The 18,896-nt window shown below is 39.9% G+C and overlaps 1 protein-coding gene and 1 pseudogene across 1 annotated transcript; both read right to left on the bottom strand.

Moving 5' to 3' along the window:
- Positions 1-9,902: 9,902 nt before the first annotated feature.
- LOC144648042 (uncharacterized) lies at positions 9,903-16,634 on the bottom strand (annotated as a pseudogene).
- Positions 16,635-16,660: 26 nt separating this feature from the next.
- LOC144648932 (adenosine receptor A3-like) lies at positions 16,661-17,582 on the bottom strand. The gene has a single exon (XM_078508383.1). The coding sequence runs from the start codon at positions 17,580-17,582 to the stop codon at positions 16,689-16,691; it is 894 nt and encodes a 297-aa protein (XP_078364509.1). The 3' UTR covers positions 16,661-16,688.
- Positions 17,583-18,896: the final 1,314 nt, after the last annotated feature.

Below are 18,896 nucleotides of genomic sequence, written 5' to 3'. Positions count from 1 at the left end.
TGTTTATAACAATTTTTTTTTTCAGTTTAGTGGGCATGCTCACATAGAGCTTTGTCGATTGTTTGTTCGTTTGCTTTTTTTTAACATGGAATGTATAATTATTTCCGCCGCTCCTGTAGCACGTGACTAGTATGCTGTGGCGTTTTCTGTAACCAAGAATGTAATAATCCCGAATTATATTTTTCATACTAAAATTGAAGAGGGAAAGCTAATTAGGAACAACACGTTAGAATAAATTGTAGTTTAGAGGGCACACAATCACAGATTGTACTAGCGACTAATCTTTAAATAAGAAGCGTCCGTCCGTCCGTCCATCCATCCATCTATCATGATTAACTAGCTATCTATCTGACTCACGTCTTGTAAGCCTGGGTGTCAGCTTAGGGCTCATTAGCAAGGTTGATCTGATCCTGAATCGAGCTGGGCACATTGTTATTACAAATGACACATAAATGCTCATGATAATTTATCCTAGACATAGTTGACTGCAAACTGGGTACGCAGAAAGAGTAATACATGCTCGTATCATACCCATCAAGGACCGCGGAAAAGCATAAAGATGCCACGCCGCGTAAGCAAACAATACTCAGAAAAATATATCAAAGTCACCACTGTTTCCATTGGCTCTGGTAAGTATAAATTAATATGTGCTCTGAATATAAGGAACTGTTGCTGGTTACTTCTATATTTATTCGAATATCCACGTTGGGAGGGAGCCAATTGTTAGGGAAACTTACCTTGTTGATGGGAGGGTGAGCGTGACAGGGAGGTAGGGGGGACTCTGCTGTGGGTTCAGAGGTCGAAATTTAATCATATATATTAAAGAGAGTGGCAAATGAATACGATTCTCTACTGGGCCGATTAAGGCTCTTTCTTGTCGTATTCTTTGGACGCTTTCATTCAAATTTGCCGCTTCGCTGATTTTAAATAATTAATAATATAAAGTCCCTGCATTCTACCGTTTGATTGAATTTAAAACACGTTCTAATAATAGGAGGTCTGGAACAAAAAAGTTACGTGGGTAGCCGGCGTGAGGTCTGGAAGGAAAAGCGTTTCGGAAACCGCTCGGATTTTTTCTCCCCTTGCCTCCTTTTTACCATTTTGGAGGCTAAATTATACTACATGGGGGTTACCTGCAAACGCAAATCACATTAAAACGTGGTACAATAATGGTAAAGATGTTGATGAAATGCGAAGAAGAAGAAGAAGAAGAAGAAGAAGACGATGATGATGATGATTACAAAATTCGATGAGCGTGCAAGAACTGGAAACAAGGCCGATCCTGTGCAGGTAACGACGGAGACGAAGATGTTTAGAAACGAGGATGGTCAGCTCACCTTGAAGCCTGGAGAGAGCAGGACTGCGCAACAGAGCAGCAGCATGTTCTTACGCCAAGCAGATGTGCAGCACTATATGGGTATTGATCCTGAGGAAATCACTAAGGAAGACATTCACAGTGGTGTCGGAGATGGCCTTGGACACTCTCAAAAGTTTGGTGATGGATGACATGGGCAAGCAAAGCCATCAATTTTTGTTTCTTGATTATTTGCGACCTTGTTAAAACCAACAAAATTGGCAATCTCAAACTAGATGTCCTGAAAGAAATCTGCAAGCAGCTACATCTGATGAAAAGCGGACCGTTATCAAGACAAGACTTTTATCGAGGCCATTGAAGCAGTTTCCGAAATTTGTACATGCTTTCAAAAGTAACTTAACTAAAAGCTTACAGCTAATAACTAATAATTTTGGCACAAATGATGTCGAATGGGGATGTGGGTTGGATAGGGGTGGGGGTGGTGGAGGACACTCTGCCAAGGAACCTACGATATAAGCTGAATTGAACAGGCATTTTTAATAAATGTAAAGTAAGAAAAGGAATAATTGAGTGTTCATTAACCATCTTTAGCATCTCCATTATTACAGCTCTATTAAAATTATGTTATACCTTGCTGGTATCCATTCTATTATTCCATAGTGAAAATTCGTCATTCTTATTCTATTATTCCCTATCGATATTCGTATCCAAATTAATCATTCGGACTCAGCTCTGAACTTATCTTAGCAGTTAGGTAAAAATCTTAGTATTTAGACTATAGTTCTACATGCTGTAAGAAATGTCACTGTATAGACGTGATCAAGGATAAAAACGTTTTCATTTTTCGTCTCCGACAGAACAAAAGTAAATACGAAATAGCTGGGAGATTTCAATAACAAAATAGTGTATTAAGCAGCTTTTTTTGACACAATCTCTATATACTGTCACATTGTCAAACAAAAAATTGAAACAATATTGAAACGTGTATTAAATTCTGGTTTAAGTTTAGTAACAAGCTTCTTGCATGCAACGCGTAACTAAGGGACGGACCATTAGAAAAGTGATGGGGGGGGGGGGGTGGGGGAAAAACCAAAAAAAAATTCATGCAAGCCAAAATGGCAAGAAAAAAAAATCGTGCAAAGGGGAAGGCAAAGAAAAAAATTCGTGCAGAAGGAAAGGTCCTATTAATACCAGAAAATACCTGCCATCATTTAACACTTGATGAGATCTATTTTTCGACGAAATATATGGTGGAAAACGCTGAAAATAGCATTTCCCAGCCTAGAAATTTCAAAATTTTCTGAGGGAGCATGCCCCCAACCCCCCCCCCCCCCCCGTAAATGGATTGTGATCATAACATTCCTTTAGCTCGTCTCTCTCTAACCTGCGTAGATTGCTTACTAGTTAACTCATTTCTCAAACAGATTGCAAACAAGAATGGTACGATATACAGTGGTCTTAGTTTATGTTGTCAATTCCGGTCAAATAGGATTTCTGCAGTAATTATTTATGAATTTCTATTACGTATAGTTTTAGTTTTTGCATATGTCTAAGTTTTCCCACGGACTTTTCACAGAAATATATGAAAAACACAAATCTATTATACGAAGTGATTGAGAAATTCATCCTGCTTTGGTGTGTTAAGAAACGAAAGAAGATGTGTAAGAAACTAATGACAAGCTTAGCCCTCAAAAAAAATTTTGTCCAGGAGGTCTTTTAATCTTGTACATAACTTGTCACCGCATGCCAGGAAATGTGAAATGAAACCGGTCCTAGCTATGTGTACGTGATGTTTCTTGTGTCACGCAGTTTCTGCTTTTGCGGTTTCGAAACGTGCTGGTGTATCTTCCTTAATAATATTCTTTGCTAAACTGTCGATATCGGTATTGTTTGCGACCTTAAATGATTCAGTCTTGTTTCATAAGTTTTCTTGGCAACACGGTCAAGTTTGAGGCGGCGTTTTGGTGTTTTTGTATCAGCTATACGACATTGGATATCCGACGGACAGCCGCAAGTATGAGTCGACTTTGGTAAGTTATAAATGTAAAAGCGAGTCGACGAAAATGATATCGGTAAGAGCGAGATCAACAGTAATTCTGCACGCGGAAACAAGTTGAATGTGTAAAGATTGGGGCTTTCAAGGAGTCTATTGTTGTAGCTAGTCTTCACGACATGAATTGAGTAGCATTGTTACCAATTTAAGACATGTTTTTATTTCATTTTTTGCTACATGTTCCTCGCTACACTGCAAAACTCGTGTGGATGAATGCGAACCAGGAAAGCCCTGTAAGATTTTGCAAGGGTTTCGCCTAATAAACGAAAAGAGATTCGGCATATATTTTTGTCTAAATGATTACTGTTACCGGGTTAATTTATTCTGGCGGGAAATAATAAGGTAACGCAATTCGCAAACAGCGCGGCCCGCCGTTCATCCAAGATAGAAGCAAGACAAACACCGCACAATGGTAAGTTTTATTTTTTTTATTTGTGGAATATAAAATTTAACTTGGGTTTTCAGTTTCACAATGATCGCTTATGTCAAGCACTGCTATAATAATCAGCTTGCGGTGCTTAAACCTTGCTAATCGCGCGCTGACTTATTTCGCTTTACTAACCTCGCGCTAATTTTTTTCTGCCTTACTTAGGTGGTGAGTTCTTTACTGAGCTCTTGTTATCTGTGGGCAGAATATAACCTCGCGCTAAATTATTCTGTCTTACTTAGGTGGTGAGTTCTTTACTGAGCTCTTGTTATCTGTGGGCAGAATATTAACCTCGCGCTAAATTATTCTGTCTTACTTAGGTGGTGAGTTCTTTACTGAGCTCTTGTTATCTGTGGGCAGAATATAACCTCGCGCTAAATTATTCTGTCTTACTTAGGTGGTGAGTTCTTTACTGAGCTCTTGTTTTCTGTGGGCAGAATATAACCTCGCGCTAAATTATTCTGTCTTACTTAGGTGGTGAGTTCTTTACTGAGCTCTTGTTTTCTGTGGGCAGAATATTAACCTCGCGCTAAATGATTATTCTGTCTTACTTGCCTCGATGTTTGCTGTTTTCTTGTTAGGCAACCCCGTACTCCAGCTAATATCTTTTTTTTCTTTCTCTACAGAGAAGCCGCGACGTTTATGACTGACACTTCACTGTACGTTGCGGTAGTTCAACGTGCTAACTACGTTCTTATGTTACCAATCTTAATTACCTTAGCGAAGATTCAATCTCCGCAAAGCTAATTTGCATATTTTTTTTCGAAGGCCTAAGCTCGTCACAGAATTACAGTGTCCATTAGGGACAATTATGGTGGCGTATGATTGGGATCGCATTTTAAAAGCTGATATCAATTCAAAAACCTCTAATCCATTACAGACAATCAAACAGACTTTTTCCTTATTACCGGTAACTATTTTTTGTAGAAAGGGGTGGATCCCCGGGTTGGATCATGTAATTTCCAACCCCCGCCCAGGGGTGGGTGTTTTGAGCTAGAAGAAAGGGGTGGGTCTCCACTTTTTCCAATTGCACCGCTCTTTGACAAACCCCCCCCCCCCCCTCGGTACTTATTGACAGTCCCTAAAGGATGAAGTCAATGAACAACAGCATTTTTATGGTATAAAGTAACAAAACATGGCATTTGTCTGAAGAAAAAAACGTTTGTCTAAAAAAAAAAATTCGAGCAGAGGGTTTCACCCGAAAAAAAAAATTCCTGCACAAGAAATGGACAGAAAAAAAAATTCGCGCAAGCCGAAAATTCCCCACCCCCCCCCCCCCATCACTTTTCTAATGGTCCGTCCCTAAACTGGCCAGCTATTTGGCATGATGTTTGGTTACGAAGATTAACTAGTTCTGTCAATCTTGTTGCTTTATTGTAGATTAAATACAACACACGACGTTTGTTATAAGTGCCATTTCAGTTCAGTCGTATACTCAATATAGCATATGATCAGACACCGAACAGTCCAAACGTGCGGTCTTTTTTTACGCCTGAAAAAACAATCAGTTTCATAATAAACAAAATACGATGATGTGTATTATCGTTTGCATTTGAACAGCTCATAAGTAAAGTTTTCCCGAAAAAATAAGCATAGTGCAAGTCTGGTCAAATTCTTAGGAAGCCTGTAGGATAGACTTTTACTTTGTAAGTGGGAAAATTCTTTTAAATATACCTTCTATGCTCAGAAAGTAGTCTATCGTGCTCATTAATACTAAAAAAGAAGTTAATAAACACCTTCAACATCAAACAACAAGCGTGACAATTTTCTGGGAAATCGACAATTATGCAAATTAGATCAAATTATGCTAATTAGGTCAATTCGCGAGGAAGTTCACGAGACTGGATTTTGACTTGCCAAATGAGAGTTTGCGGATTTATTTAGACTTATGGAAGGGCTCATAAAAGATATGTTTGGTTTCAAAAGAGACTGCCGCACTTTGGAGAAAATTGGCTTTAAAAATTGCAAAAAATTTCCTTGCATCTGATAACCAAAAAATGCTAATATTTGGAGTCGAGCCAAAGTAAAGCTTTTTATCCAAAATCGTTTATATTACAGAAATGAGTTGTTTATATGCAGGACAATACGTAACAGTCGTAAAAATGATCAAGAGTTATCCGACGTTAGTAAAATTAGCCGTGGAAGTTGACAAAAATTCGCCACCGTATCTTGCTTAATTTGCTCCAAAAACTAGGGGGTGGTCAAAATCCGAAGGAATTTAATTTATTTTACCAAGAATAGCACCGATCGTAATCTTATCCGATAGAGAAAAAACGCTGAAAGTTAGAAGGGAATCGGCCAACCTCGATCCGTGGAGCTTGCCCGGTTCTTACTGACAATGACACTTAAAATCCATGACGCGACGAAAGCCAAAGGTTTCACACTTTAAATAAAAGAGAAATTTAATGTAAGTTTTATTTTAAACATTGGCATCGGTGACTTTAAAAATCTAAAATGAATGCCCTGATATGGAAGAAAGTTAAATCCTCAATAGAGGTTACTTGCAAACATCACGTTTATAACTTTTGCTGTAAAATATACTCGCATATTTCTGATATAACACATACCCTTTTTTGTTCAAGTTCTTATTTCAATCAACAGTGGCTTTATAAAATTAAGTCGACTTATGGAAGGACATCCTAGCTTCTGATAAAAGGCAATTCCTTTTCGGTTAATTTGTTTGATCAATTATATCCGTTCAGTTTCCGCCGGCCTTAAGTTTAACTCGGTTGAAATGTTCGCTTTGTTCTGAAGTGTCCCGATATAGCACTTTTTAACAATCTAACGAAAACTTTATTTGTTTTCTTGTCAAATCGAAAGAAATTTTAATTGAAACGGGAGTGTTCGAATGGTCCCAGAGCACTCTGCCCTAACTGACTGTACATAATTGAACTTATTTCGCAGACACTGGCTGTCTATCTATATGTTTCTATATGTTTCTTAGTGCACTTCAAATTTCGGCGTTCGCAATCAAGGAAATTATCCCGGATATAGGAAATAAAAAGTCTGTTTATTATTAAAGGCAAAACCGAAAGCCGACTTCAGCCATAACTTTTTAAAGGATTTTTGACAAAAAGAAGCACCTGCAATTTAACTATCTCTTTAATTAAGAACCAGTCTTTTCTTTTCTCAAATCAAAAAGACTATGCAATCCCTCGTATAGTTTTCGTATATTTTCCCATTACATAGAAACATGGTAGGCTGCAGACTAACTTGTAAACCCATAAACTTTAGCCACCAGGTTCATTAACAGTTATTCTAGTTCTACTATGTTTCCTGCATTGTGTTTACTTTTTCCTTAGCAAATTAATATTATTTTTATTATACACAGAATTTGTATTGCTCGAAAGTTTGGTTATTAAAAGTTTCCAGAACGTTGATTATAAAGAAGTGCTGGGCTTTAGAAAATAGGTGATATATCCGACGCTATTTCCTAACAACCTTAAGGTGGCTTTTTTTGGCTTATAATTTATATCACCTCATCTTTGACAAAAACTTTTGCATAATCGAACGTTAATATTTATTTACCATTTATCTTATGAGACCACTCAACTCGTCAGTTGTCATGGCAATGCTAACAGCTTCATGCCATATCTTGACATTTTGACGCCAATAACATAAATCCTAGCCGATAAAAATTATGCGTTAAATTAAAGGACACCTAAAGTTTATTTTGAAGCAATGCGTATTTACCAATTACGGATAAAAATTTTAAAATTCAATCTTGCGTTGCGTTGAAACAAAAATTAAAAATACAGTTTGAAAAAAATGGGAACAAATTCTTCTACCTACCTTGCCGATTCGACACTCTAAGACTGTGAATGGTATTGCAAACTCACAGTGCAAAGAAAATGATGAAACCGCATTTACTAATTGTGAGATAAAAACTGGTCGTATATAATTATCTCAGTGAAAGACGAATAATACTCTGAGAAGGATAATTGGTATAATTTAGTTAATTCATCATTTAATAATTATAAATAAATACACATTTTTCAAGCCCAGTAAGTTTCAAGACAAGACGCTACTTGAGAAAATATCTTCACATTGTCATCAAATTCGTTTTAGGTTAGGAAAGTTCGGAAATTGATTGGCTTAACACTTAACACCAAAAGGTATTGCAATAATTCAAGTTAGATGTATGTTAGTTGTTGAAATTTTAAACGCCCTCATGCTGGCTGGAAAAACAAATTCAGCGTAAAAAATACACTGAAATAAATTGCTTGTAAGTTCTTTGTTGGCTTAAGTTCACTTAACTTACCTTTTTGGGGTAGTCCCTTCAAATTTTCTTAATAATCGTTCGTGATATTAGAGAGGGGGACTCGTCTGTAGTAATGAGGTAAATTGCTCCAAACAATTTTGAACATCCTGTTTTCAACATTTTATCGCAGCTGCCCTACTGTTGATATTTTAAGTTGCTACGGCAACGCTAAAAGCCTCGAAGCAAACCTTATTTTCGAGCTTTTATGGCTTTTAGTATTAGGCATTGGCCGATTGTGCTTCGAAAATGATAAAAACTTGCTTCAAAATGCTCAAAAGTTTCTCCAACATGGAAAAATGTTCCTCCTAATATGGCTTAATTAAATGTCAAAACTTGCTCACAATAAAATACATATAACAACAAAATCATTTATTGACATAAGGGTGCATTAAGTCAGTATAAAAGCTGTCATTTGTGTCAAAAAATGCTATAATCATCCTTTGGCCGTGGGAAATTACTTGAAATGCTTGTCCCACAAAACGATTATCTAGACGCCAAAAGCTACCAAAAAGTTGCGGAGCAAAATCTGTATAAAACTACCTTGTAAGAGTTGTTTTTAATGGTACATTTTTATATAGCAGACATTATGACATCTTATCACTGAGCACTAAAAGCTCTTATATTACAACCATTCTAGTTAGATGTAGGTTACTTATTGAAATAAACGCCCCATGTACAAGTGTACATCATCTCCCTTGAAAAACAAATTCAGAATAAAAATAAACTGAAATAAATTGCTATTAAGTTCTTTTATTTCTTTCGTTATCTTAACTTACCTTTTGGGAGTAATCTCTTCAAATTTTTAACAATAATCGTTCGTGATATAAGAGAGGTAGACTCGCTTGTAGTACGAAATAAAGCGTGAAGTAAATAACTTTGAACATTTACCACAGCTAGCCCACTGTTCAGTAATATAGGTTGCTATGGCAACACTAAAAGCCCTTAACCGTAAGGCATTGGTCTATTGTTTTACTTATAAAGAGATTAATCAGAGATGTAGAGTGATTCCAGAAAATACAATCATACAGATATCACGTGCTTAATTATAGACATTGGTTCAATACTTTTAACTATGTAGTAACTGAACACCCTCAGGAAAACAAACTGCAATGTCACCAAGCAGGTACTGAGATGGAACCCACAGGGGAAGAGGAGCCGAGGCCGTCCCTACACCTGGTGGCAGCTTGAAAGGATAGCCCAAAACAGACCACGATGGCGAGCTATGGTTTCCGTGGACCTATGCTCCACTGGGAGCGGAAGGTTCTAAGTCAGTAAGTCATGTAGTAAATGAAGTAACACAAAATGCACTAAAAAATGACACAGAAATGAAAAATCATAGCCGAAAACAAACTCAGTTTGGTCACACATCTTTAATATTCTCTTCACGTCACATCAAACAAAATAACTGTGTTGCTTTTTTCGTGCGTTATTTTTCTTAATATACAGAAACTCCTTCATTCTCAAGTTAGGTAAGGTAAGGAAACTTTATTTTACCAGGGTGGCCCATTCAGCAACGAGGCTGGTGTCCATTTGGGGCCCTGGGGTAATAAAATTATGTACAATATAAAAATGTTAAAATGTTACACTTGCCAGAGGTTTTCATGCATGTTGCTGGTGCCCTGTACCTAGTTAATCTGATGATTGCAGGAATCATTCAAAAACTGAGGCTTCTCCAAAGTGAAACCTGTGACAGCACGTATCACTCGGTACAATGGCCAGGTCAATACCAAGTAAGTATCTTTATTTTAACACGGTTAAAAACATCAGGCCTTATTTATAATAATTACTTATAATAATCTATTATTCATTATAAAATTAATTACATTAAATATAAAAACAATAACAATTACAATGAAGCGAAAAAAGCCTGCTTTCCATTAATGCCGTGAATATACCTAGAAAAGAAACCGCTGCAGCCAGATTTAAAGCTAGAGGGAGTTTGTGTTTGCCGTAGTTTTACTGGTAAATTGGACCACAACGCTGCACCCCTTTAGCTAAAGCTGTTTTTTAGAAAGTAAGTGCGGGGCAGTGGAACAGCTAGTTTGCTCTCGGAGTCCCTCAGTGAATAAGTGGATATTTTACTACGATTAGTGAACATAGATCGCATATATTCAGGGGCAAGACCATTTAATGACTTATTGACCATTGTAGCTTTTTTTTTAATTTTCGTTGGACATCTAGTTTTTTCCAGTCAAGTCTCAAAAAGCCATCGTCGGCATTGACATCATAGCAAGAAGAGGTCAGGATACGTGTAGCTCAATTTTGTAGCTTTTGAAGTTTAGAAGATTTGTTTTGTTTCAGTTACTGTTGCCGGCCGAGGGAGGAAGGACACAAGTTTGCACGCTCCTGAGACAAAAACTACATGTCCAATATGGCGGACAAAAACGAACCTCGTGCTTTATTTTACCCAAGATACTTAGCCCGACTTTTACAATTTGTAGGGGGAGGGCTGGTGTAAATATATCCTAGTCTTCTTTATCCTCAACACACTCCCGCACTGTAATAGATGTCGTCCTCGACATAACACTATGGGGACCATTGGTATTGATAATGGCATCACACCCGCAATGCGATTTGCAGTACCTAGTCCGGCTGGGTGATGGAAACTAGGTGTTCCTAGGGTGTCATAGGTAAACAATGTAGGTGCTCTTCGCTGCCTGGATGGCCGTTCCTGGGTCTCTCCAATGTCTGACTGGTTCCCCTCAGATGGTTCCACGACTGGTTCTGCTGGTTCCTGAAATCCAACTGCGTCTGCACCGTTAGATGTCTCCTCGTGAGGAACCTGATGGTTTGCTGGTAGGTCACTAGCTGCCTCGCTGTTAGGGTTGGATACTTGTGGCTCCCGCATTCCTTCGTCCTGTAATGGAGTAAATGTTAGTATCCCGTCAGGCTCTTCATCAGAACTGCTTTCCCTGCTTGAATCTGGTGCAGTCTTGGACGATTTGCTTCTCCTTGACACTCGTTTCGGTTTCCTATAGATCTTGTCCTGTCGTACCTCAAAGGGTAAATAATTACAAGGCAGTAAAAGATTCCGGTGAATGACACGGTGGCCCCACACCCGTCTCAGGTTTAATCTCGTAAACTGGGCTGTCTTCTCCTTTACGCTCCACTACTTGATGTATTGTCTCCTCCCAGTAGGATCTAAGTTTACCAGGACCACCTCTTTTACTCAAATTTCGTACTAGCACTCTATCACCTGGCTGTAAGACCGAGCTGTTGATTTTTCGGTCATACTGTCTCCTGCCCTTCAGGCCAGACGATTCAGATCTCTTTGAAGCTAAGGCATATGCTTCCTTCATTGCTGCTTGCCATTCCTTGACATATGCTGGGTAGTTCAAAGAAGCACTGGGCTCTATCCCAAAGATCACATCTATGGGAAGTCTTGGTGATCGACCAAAGAGTACGAAAAATGGGGAGAATCCTGTGGCCTCATGGCAAGTGCAATTGTAGGCGTGTACCACTTTGTTTAAACTGTCTTTCCACCGTGACTTTTTGCTTTCAGGTAATGTTCGCAACATGGCAAGGAGTGTTTGGTTAAGTCATTCCGTTTTCCCATTTCCTTGTGGATGGTAGGGTGTTGTTCGAGACCGCACCATGCCACAGCATTCCCCAAGCTGGTGAAACAACTTGTTCCCAAACTCGCCCCCTTGGTCGTGTGTGATTCTGGCAGGAAACCCAAAACGCAGAATAAAATCATCATAGAGCTTTTTAGCCGCTGTCCGAGCCGACTTGTTCATGGTTGCGTACGCCTGAGCAAACCTGGTAAAATGGTCCACAATTACCAAAATGTACTCATAACCTCCGCTACTCTTTTCTAGATGAACAAAGTCTATCGATACAAGCTCAAATGGTGCAGAACTGTGGATGTTTTCCATTGGTGCTCTCGGTTGAACATGAGGTCTTCTTTGCTTTAGGCAACTGCATACACGTGTGACAAAATGTTCAATGTCCCTTTTCATGCGTGGCCAATAAAACCGTTCCCTTGTTAGGTGGAGGACTCGTTCTACTCCTAAATGTCCCATTTCTTCATGTAGCTCCCGGAACACTGTCTTGTGGAACGTTTGAGGAAGAGCAAGTTGTAGATTCGAACCACTTCTGCGACGGAGGATCCCGTCTTCTCCAATGTGCAGTTTCTTCCATTCACGTAAGAGGGAGCGATGTCAGGTGGTGCCCTTTCCCTGTCTTGCAGTGTTGGTGGTTTGTCACTTTGCTTAAATTCAATCACTTTCCCGATAGCATGGCCTTCCCTTTGGGCCTGGTAATAGGTTGCACCCACAATTTAGCCTTATCATCCATCATGCGTTTCACCCCTTTCAGTCTTCGGTCTGGATCGTCTCAAACTTGTAACAGCTTTGGTACTCTCTGGGTCTATCCTATGTCCACTCTGACTAACTATCCTTCCAAAGTAACGGACTTCACGCTGGAACAGATGACATTTGTTGGGTCTCAACTTAATTCCATGTTTACGAAGACGCCTTAGCACTGTTCGTAAATTCTCCACATGTCCCTCGAATGTCTTGCTGTACACAATGATATCGTCCAGATAAGGAATGCATATCTCATCTCGAATCCCCTCTAAGCAATCCTCCATATACCGCTGAAATTGGGCTGGTGCATTGGATAGTCCGAATGGGATCCGAGTCCATTCATACAAACCCCATGGAGTAATGAAAGCGGTCAAATGTCTGCTACCCTTTTCAATAAAGCCTTGGTGATAAGCTTTCCCTTGATCTAATACTGAAAACCATGAACTTCCACCAAGGTTGTCCAATGTCTCTTGAATCCTTGGGATTGGGTGGCGGTCTGGCACTGTCTTACGATTGAGCTCTCTGTAGTCAATGCACAGGTGTAATCCTCCATCCTTCTTCCTAAGGCAAACGACTGGGGAAGCATACGATGACTGGGACTTAGTTATCCACCCTCGGTTAAGCAAATCTTGTATATAAACGTATGTAATGCTTGACTTCAGTGTACAATGGGCGGGGTATAGAAGCGTAGGTCTTCTGAACTGGTGTGGGGTCCGATAGTGTTAAATTCATCTGAAGTCCATTTATACACCCCACATCTTCATCATCTTTGGCAAATGACTCTGTCGCCTCTTGGAGCATTGCAATGGCCAACTGTTGCTGCTCTTTGGTTAGGTTACCCAATTCTACAGGTGGTGTCCTTGAACTACGGATTTTACCATGCGGCTCGCAACCCTGTTCTCCCGAGGTCAACTGACATTCACCTTCAGTCGAGGCTATGTTGCCTTCTTCAGTCGAAGTTGCACTTTCACCATCTTGTAGGTCTTTTCACTTGACTTCTAGGGGCGTGATCGATTGAACTAGCTGCAGGCTTCCCAGTGGTGTGCGGCGACCAAGAATGATGTCATGCCTTGTAGGATAATGGACTTCAATATTCACTTTACGAGGTAATCCCCTAGGCAATGAGAGTAGTTGTTCAGGAAGTTCCAGGTCAGCTAGCCAGGTTGGTTCTTGGGCTGGTTCAAACAAAACTGGTGCTTTTTCATCAAGAGGACCACAGTCAACACGACACGCTACTGAGACAGTTTGTCCACGTGGCACTGTCACATTGTTTTTACCGCTCCTTAAAGCACAAAGACTCTCTACATTTGCAGTTTGCACAAGTTCAACCAATGCAGTTACACTCTCTTGCTTTTCCTCACTGAAAGCTGAACTCATAATTTCTCCAAGGGAATCTGCACTCTCTCCTCCCACTTGGTCTCGATCTTTAATCACTTCTTCAATAACATTATAGCCAACGATTGGAAATTCCAACTCGTCTCTTGCAACCAGGAGTGGCACTGTGAGAGGGTTGGATGACTGAGTACTAGAGGCTAACTGGAACTGCACTTCTACCCATCCCTCAAACGGTATTGATCCACCATTAGCTCCTATTAGATTCAGTCCTGTTTCCTCGCCAAGCAACTCTTCAATGTTCCTTAACTTTAGGGAAGGCAGATATTCTTCAAGCCAATGTTTCGATGCGATGGATACCTGCGCACCTGTGTCCCAAAGGGCCTCAACTGATACCCCATTCAACACACACGACACCTTACACTTCTTGCCCACAAGCTTGGCTACTGCTACGTGCTGCTTAGGCGTTAAATGACTGGCAAATACATAACCATCTCCACGCTCTACTCGCAAACGTTTCTGTGTTTCTAAATGTTCAATCGCTTGGCAGAGATTCTTATGATTGTTCCAGTGAAGTTTCTGACACTTCTGTCCACAATACCGAACCGCTTTGCAACCCGAACCTGACCTTTACCTGCAACTTCTTGACAATAAGCACATTTGTGGGACTTGAAATTCTCAGGAGGGTGGGCTACGTCCTGTCCCTCGGTTGTAGCCCGCGCCTGTTTCCCGAACCAGCTTTGTCACTGCTACTTCTCTTGTTTTTACAACCACGAGCCCAATGATCACTACTGCCACAGATATGACAATGGTCGCACAACTCCCCTCTCCCTTTTGCTTGACAACTAGAACAGCCTACGGGTCGTCGATACCACTGTTGATTCTGAGGTACTGGTGGTGTACTGGTTAACCGCTCTTCATTGGCTCGATTTTTCTCAACAGACTCTTTCAAGGTGGCAAGTTCAGAACAGACTGCCTGTAGTGCGGCCATAACTTTATCTTCTTTGGAATTCTCTCTCTCGGGGTCCTTTACCTTCTTTTCAGCTGTTTCTTGTTGAACAGACCCACCCCCTGTCTGCGAAGCATGCACTTCATTCACTTTTGGATTCTTAAGCCGGGTGGAAGACCCCAGTTTTGACTTTCCCTCACTTTCTTCCAAAACAATCTCATTTATTTGCTGAGTTAGGTCTTCATCTTGTACATCTGAGGTTTGGAGGAGTGGTCTTAATCTGGTCGGAATAGCTTCATCCTGAAGACCAGTGTCCACTGCATGCAGAAACATACCCTGGACCAGTGCTGGGTCATATTTTAACTGGGTGTCTGCCTCCTTTGAAGCGAACAGGATTTTCTATCTGGTATCTAGGGCTCTAATAAGGAAACTTTGAGGACCCTACTGGGGCTCCTGGACTAATGTAGAGAGCTGCCGATAGAGTTATGTAGCACTTTTTTCCTGATAGTGGGATCTGAGTATACGTCTTAGACGAGGGAGAGTCAAATTCTCCAGGCCTTCTAAATAACTTCTTAATCTCATCCCTGGATTAATGGCTCTAACCACAGCATCCACTACTTCTGAAGACTTATACCCCTTCTGCAAAGCACCCTCAATCTGCCTTACTGAGCTTACAAAACTCAGTTTGTCCTTTTGCCCCGGTTCCCCAACCTGACCGGTTATTTTTAATTCTCTCTTAAAATCACTCGGTTGAAGAACAACGGTTTCACATCCTCAACATTAGCTTTAGGCTTACCATCTTTCAGCGGTGCTTCGGGAATTTCTTGCTTTGTCTTCTCACCAGCTGCTTCCAACGGAGGACAAACAGGCGAGTACTCCATAATCTGTGTCTTAAATTCCTCTTGGTGTTCAATTTGTTCTGCCTTCGAACCCTTCAGCGTGCCTTCGAGTTTTTCTTCGATCAGCCTCACAAGCCCTCTCCTATTCTTGTCCTTCATGTCACCATCACTGCATCCCAGAGTTTTGGCGATCTCTTCCAGGTCCTTAACTCCTAACTGGCAGAGAGAACTCTGAATTTGCATCTGGACATCTTCAATTTCCATTGTGTATGCTCCTTTTAGGACTCGTTTCCCTCGATCGATTTACTTTCGCTCTTTCACTCCCGTCCGCCGACCATAGCGTAAAAATGTTGCTTTAACTTTTACGGAATAATTTCTCCCGGACAGGCCCCCAAATGTTGCCGGCCGAGGGAGGAAGAACACAAGTTTGCACGCTCCTGAGACAAAAACTACATGTCCAATATGGCGGACAAAAACGAACCTCGTGCTTTATTTTACCCAAGATACTTAGCGCGACTTTTACAATTTGTTGGGGGGAGGGGTGGTGTAAATATATCCTAGTCTTCTTTATCCTCAACATTACTCCATACGACACTACAGTAATCGAAATGGCGTTGCACTAAAGCGTTATAAATGCACAGAAGCGTTTCAAAGGGAACAAAATACATGCTTCATTTAAAGACGCCAATGCTAGAGGCAATTTTTATGGAATTTTTTTCGATTCGTACATTCCAAGTTAGATATTCATCTATATAATATACACCAAGAGATTTCGAAAATTCAACTTGGTTTATAGGATCATTATCAATAGTAAAAGACTTGAACCTAGCAACATAAACTCAGTCTTCGACTTACTGAGAGTGGGTTTAAAAAATGTTTCAGTTAACTCGCCCTCGTTTTCTATTCGTCTAATTCTATTAGTGTAATTGTTAAATAGAAATACAATTGTGCATACACGAAAAATAACACTGCTCCTGAACACGTTATCCTCGGTTCAAGTAAATGGTCTATCATTCATATTGTCAAATAAAAGTATAAGCTGACAAGTACAAGTGCTATAACAAATTACTTAGCAATGATACTCTGAAAAAATCGCTTAAATTAATCAATGAGATGGAAAATCAGGTAAAACTGTACTCTGACTGTCCCATCTGTTTATGGTTATATGGTCAAACTCAAGTGCGTGCTTTCCCTTTTATAATTTCCTAATCATTAGGGACTTGTAGCTCTTGGCAAGGGCGCAACTGACCCAGTCTCACTTGATGGATCGGAGCAACTTCATTTCCTCTTTCAGAGGGAATTACACAACAGTGAAACATCTGCAGGAGGGCATTCTTAAATTCTGAGATTCTGAATGGATAAATTATCACGTTTACAAGCGAATTACTGAAATGTAAAACCTTGACGATATAAAGAGTTGCGAAAAAGTTGGGGAAATATCCAATTACATTTAAAGATAATAAAAGATTCATTATTTGGAAAGGAAGCCAGGTTAAAAGAGAAGCTCCTGTAATCATGAACAGTGTCTTTGCTAATCTTGCTTCTCTTGCCATGTGATTCTGGTTAACGATCGTCGGTGATTTTTGTTTCCTCCAAATAACACAATACGCGCTACAAATCACTAGTAAAGGAATGCTCTGAAACATAACAACGGAGTTCATGAGTGTTTTGATATTGAAGTGATACAGTACGTTCAAAGAAGCGAGCACTGCTCCCATGATCCATGGCATGACAATAGCAAGTGTGTAAACACGCAAGTTCAGAGTTCTATGACGAAGAGGCCAACCGATGGCGTACATTCTCTCCAAGGAAATAACGGCAAGCGTACAGATTGATGTTATACCAGCAAAAATGTCGGCATATCTAAACACCAATCCTACTGGTTCACCAAGAGTTGCATTATATTTCATAAAAAGAGGGACACTCAGCATCCCAACCAGTAAATCAGCAACAGCCAAACTTATCAGCAGAAAATGAGCGCGTTTACGAAGTCTCTGTTTGAGAAATATCCAGATGGTAAGAACATTTCCAACTACGATGAATGTCGCCAACAATCCATAACACAAACTCCAGACGATGTTCCATGAGTTAAAATCCATTACAAAAGCCGATGGTTTCACACTTCAAATGAAAGAGAAATTTAATGTCAGTTTTACTTAAACATTGGCATCAGTGACTTTAAAAATCTAAAATGAATGTCTCGATATGTAAGAAAGTATTTTTAATAGTTGTTAGTTACAAACATCACATTTTAAAACTCTGTAAAATATATATCCGCTATTTGTCAGCGGTCTCCCTCAAAACATATATAAGGATTCAACACCAATCTCGTGCCCAGAGTCCGTCGGTCAGCGGTACGGGACGGACTCTGGGAAACTGGAATTGATCAGATCAATTTCACGTCAGAACTTCTGGTCTTCTGGTTTTTATTGTGCTTGCTTAAGACTTTAGTGGAAGTAAAAATCCCCAGAACGAAAATAAATCGAAAAAATTGAACTATTTCTAACACGTAACACACTGTATCGACCGAACTGGTATTTAATGAAGTAACAAAAGTAACATTAATGTTCTGCTAGAAAGCAGAATAACGAGTTAACTACAGAGCGTCTGGTGCCTTGATTTTGATTTTAGCCATCCAGAATTACGTCTGCGAAGACTGCGACTTTCGCATATTTTTTGCGTTTTTCTCATATTTAAAAGGCCTTTTTTCTGACAACCCATGCATCTTAACCAGGCTCTTACCGATAGTGCTAGCACGTTTTTTGGTATTATTTGGCTTCGCGAGCATTTTCTTTTACATTTTATCCCAAAAAGCAATGCTAGCATTATTTTGGATTTTCAACTGATTATTTGTATAATTTTGTGTTCTTATTTGTATAATTTTGTGTTCTTATTTGTATAATTTTGCGTTAAAAAGCACAATCTGACTTTATTTATGGCGTCCAAAGCCTCCCAGATGCATTTTGCCCTCATTTTAGTCAAAGGAGCCGAGGAGGCCTGGGGAATAGGTTTGATAGGTCAGCGGTTGCTTTCTAGAAACCCAGTCCGTCACACTCCAATCTCGAGCCCAGAGTCCGTCTAGGTCAGTCAGCGGTACGGGACTTTTTTTTTTCTATTTTCCGCGCTGTTTTATTTCACACGTATCTTAACGCACTTAAAATGTGCAATCAAAAACATTATCCCAAAAAAAAGGGAGTGAGTATACAAGACGAAACTTAACCATTTGTTTTATTTCGGGGGGAGGAGACTTTTTTTAGGTGGCCAAGTACCAATAGATATTCCCCAGGAGATGTTCCAACTAAATAAAGAACGGCAATTATGCAGAACCAACAACTAACAGACAATGGTCACAATTTGTGTCAGAAGAATTTTAAGCCTACCTCAAAGACAACAACATTGAACACAGAACAGTC

This window comes from Oculina patagonica, chromosome 4 (assembly GCF_052425735.1).
Source record: "Oculina patagonica isolate OP01 chromosome 4, crgOcupat, whole genome shotgun sequence".
NCBI classification, from domain to species: Eukaryota; Metazoa; Cnidaria; class Anthozoa; order Scleractinia; family Oculinidae; genus Oculina; species Oculina patagonica.
The sequence above is the reverse complement of the archived record's forward strand: the minus strand, read 5'-3'. Positions and strand labels throughout refer to the sequence as shown.

Excerpts from the sequence above, each read along its gene's own strand:
- LOC144648932 (XM_078508383.1), bottom strand. The coding sequence starts at position 17,582 with ATGGATTTTAACTCATGGAACATCGTCTGGAGTTTGTGTTATGGATTG.